Here is a 2,578-nt window from a genome sequence, read left to right on the forward strand (position 1 = left end):
ACACGCGTGTGTTTTCATTGGAAATCGGTGTGTGTGTCTGCAATCTCGCCGAATATTTCCTGTTGGCCAGTCTACAAATGTTGAGACTAGAACACAGAAATAAATAAGCCAATCTAAGAAAATTATAATATATAAAATTATATATATATAATACACATATATATATATACATACATACATAATATCATTTAATATCGAATTCACTAGACCTTGGGAATAACTTACGCCTAAGAATTATAATTACCAATTATAGAGAATTCAATATTGTTTGATGCCTTAGTAATTGATTACATAAAGTACCAGTGTTAAGTGACAAAGTCTTTACACACACACACACACACACACACACATATATATATATATATATATATATATATATATATATATATATATATATATATATATATATATATATATATATATATATATATAGTATATATAATAATGTAATAGTGTAGTATATATACACACATAACAGTGTAGGACTGTACTACCAAAACATCCACAGAGAACAGACTACAAATAACCAAACACAACCTATGTACCTTTAAAACGCCATCATCTGCATTATAAGGAGCTTCGTGAGAAAATACAAGGCCAACGAACAACAGGAAAGAAGGACTCCATTCCGATACCCCAGCCCCCTTCCTCCCCCTCCTCCAACACATCAGGCTCCTCCCCACCCCCAACCCCACCCTACCCCGTGCGCACACACACACAGACGAGTTCCCTCCCCAAAACAATTCCCCCACACCAAACTCAACTGCCCTCCACAACCTCCAGTGTCCCACACCAGATACAACAAAGGAACTTTACCAAGACGTGGATGTTCCCTTACTATACGTATTATAGACAAGTAATGAATTATTACTTTTTTATGATTACGTATTTTTAAAATATAAATCAATCATTAACATTGTACATAAGCGACTAACACAAGGCAATGCGGCAGTTTATATAAACATAATCGCATACACACAGCAAGATTTCATTGCAAACTGTAGCAATACGAGAATTATGCACACCCTACGATATTCACATACAACAGCCACGCTAATTATCCATTCTCTGTTCATTATATATTGTTTACTAGTAATTGGCTATCATCTCAAGAAAAGTGACGAAAGCATGATAAAATTTCATGAAAGAAATATTGCTTTATCAAAAAATATTAAAAGAATTTTACATTATTATTGGTATAATATTAATCTTTAACTTATTTACGACTAACGGTAACATCCTAGGAATTTTTAGGCCTAACCAACCTCAAAACGATAAATGAAAACAAAATTAAATTCATATAAGCCCAGCAACTGATATGTTATACTTTAACAACACGAAAATTACAAACAACGTCGGTAATTCACGCAAAATAAGATTGAAATTTATGCAGACTTCAAAAGTTCACGGTAGGCTGCACATAGTCGAAAACGTTAGGCCTACACGCCCGGGATATTAACCAGCGCTTAATTAATCAGTAATTTTTTTATATCACGCTTCCAGCAACAGGCACGCATTGTTCAACCGAATCATATGATGAGGGCTAAATCATTACCATTAATTAGGCCTACAATGTATTAAATTAAGAGTGATTTTGTTCAAGCGTGAAATTTCAAAATTAAAGTTTAGGGTACCTCCTCTGTAGCGTCCCTGGGCAGGTGCCTAACGATGAGATAACGTCCGTTGTGGAACTGCCGCTTCAGCTCGTAGATCCTCCTCTTGATGACCTCCTCCTCGTCCACATCCCAATTATTTTCCGAGGCTGGAGAGGTGGAACTGGAGGCCGAGGCAGCGTCGGCGGGCCAAAAGTTAGCTCCGGTAGTGACAGACACCATAGAATAATTCGCAAACATGGGCATGTTGCTGCCCAGCTGGGTGTTAAACGCATCTGTGGAACTCGTAGCCATGTCGGACACTTCACGCTAAAAAACAATTTTTGTAAAAAAAAAACCTTTTTAATTAAAAAAATTTTGGAATCACTACTTTGCTCTGCACAAAATACAACCACGCTCTTTCAATCGGCGCGCAGACTGTTGGTGCTCACTGAACGGTGTCACGATACATACTAACTCGTGGACTCTCGTCCAACCCCCCCGAGACGTTTGAAACACTAGTCACCTGTTTTTGAAACGCGGCTTCCCATTGGCCCAGCCGGTCGACTCGTCGGCTCCAGCGGCCAATCACGCCGACCCTCTCACCGCCAGCAGATTCATTCAAAGCGTCTACTGGCAGGAGTCGCTTGTCGTTACCGCGCCACCCTAGATCAACAAGTGGTAACTTTTTTTCGTTTTGCTTTTCTATTTCTGAATTGACCTGCGGATGAATGTCGTTAACGGATTGCTTAATCAATAATGCTTTGATCCGTAGCGACACAGTGCCTGAAGATACGCCGTACAAGTAGATTTTACCGACGAAAACTCAACGTACGAATACTGTTGTCGCCCTAAGCATTGCGTAGTGGCGCCAACTTCGAATAACAAAGCACGTGGCAACTCTGATGACGTAGGAAGCATCATTGACTAAAGTAAAAGATAAAATCTTAGAATAATCCTTGATACAAATGCAATGCACGTTTAAT

At 38.7% G+C, this 2,578-nt stretch overlaps 1 protein-coding gene across 1 annotated transcript in view; it reads right to left on the reverse strand.

Annotated features, from left to right (window-relative positions):
• Positions 1 to 2,079, reverse strand: part of LOC136836946 (uncharacterized) — a 465,631-nt gene extending 463,552 nt beyond the window's left edge. The window contains exon 1 of the mRNA XM_067101466.1: positions 1,635 to 2,079. Within this exon, the coding sequence (XP_066957567.1) occupies positions 1,635 to 1,907 (273 nt within the window). The 5' untranslated portion in view covers positions 1,908 to 2,079. The remainder of the gene's footprint in view (positions 1 to 1,634) is intronic.
• Positions 2,080 to 2,578: the final 499 nt, after the last annotated feature.

The sequence above is a fragment of the Macrobrachium rosenbergii genome, chromosome 57 (genome assembly GCF_040412425.1).
Source record: "Macrobrachium rosenbergii isolate ZJJX-2024 chromosome 57, ASM4041242v1, whole genome shotgun sequence".
NCBI classification, from domain to species: domain Eukaryota; kingdom Metazoa; phylum Arthropoda; class Malacostraca; order Decapoda; family Palaemonidae; genus Macrobrachium; species Macrobrachium rosenbergii.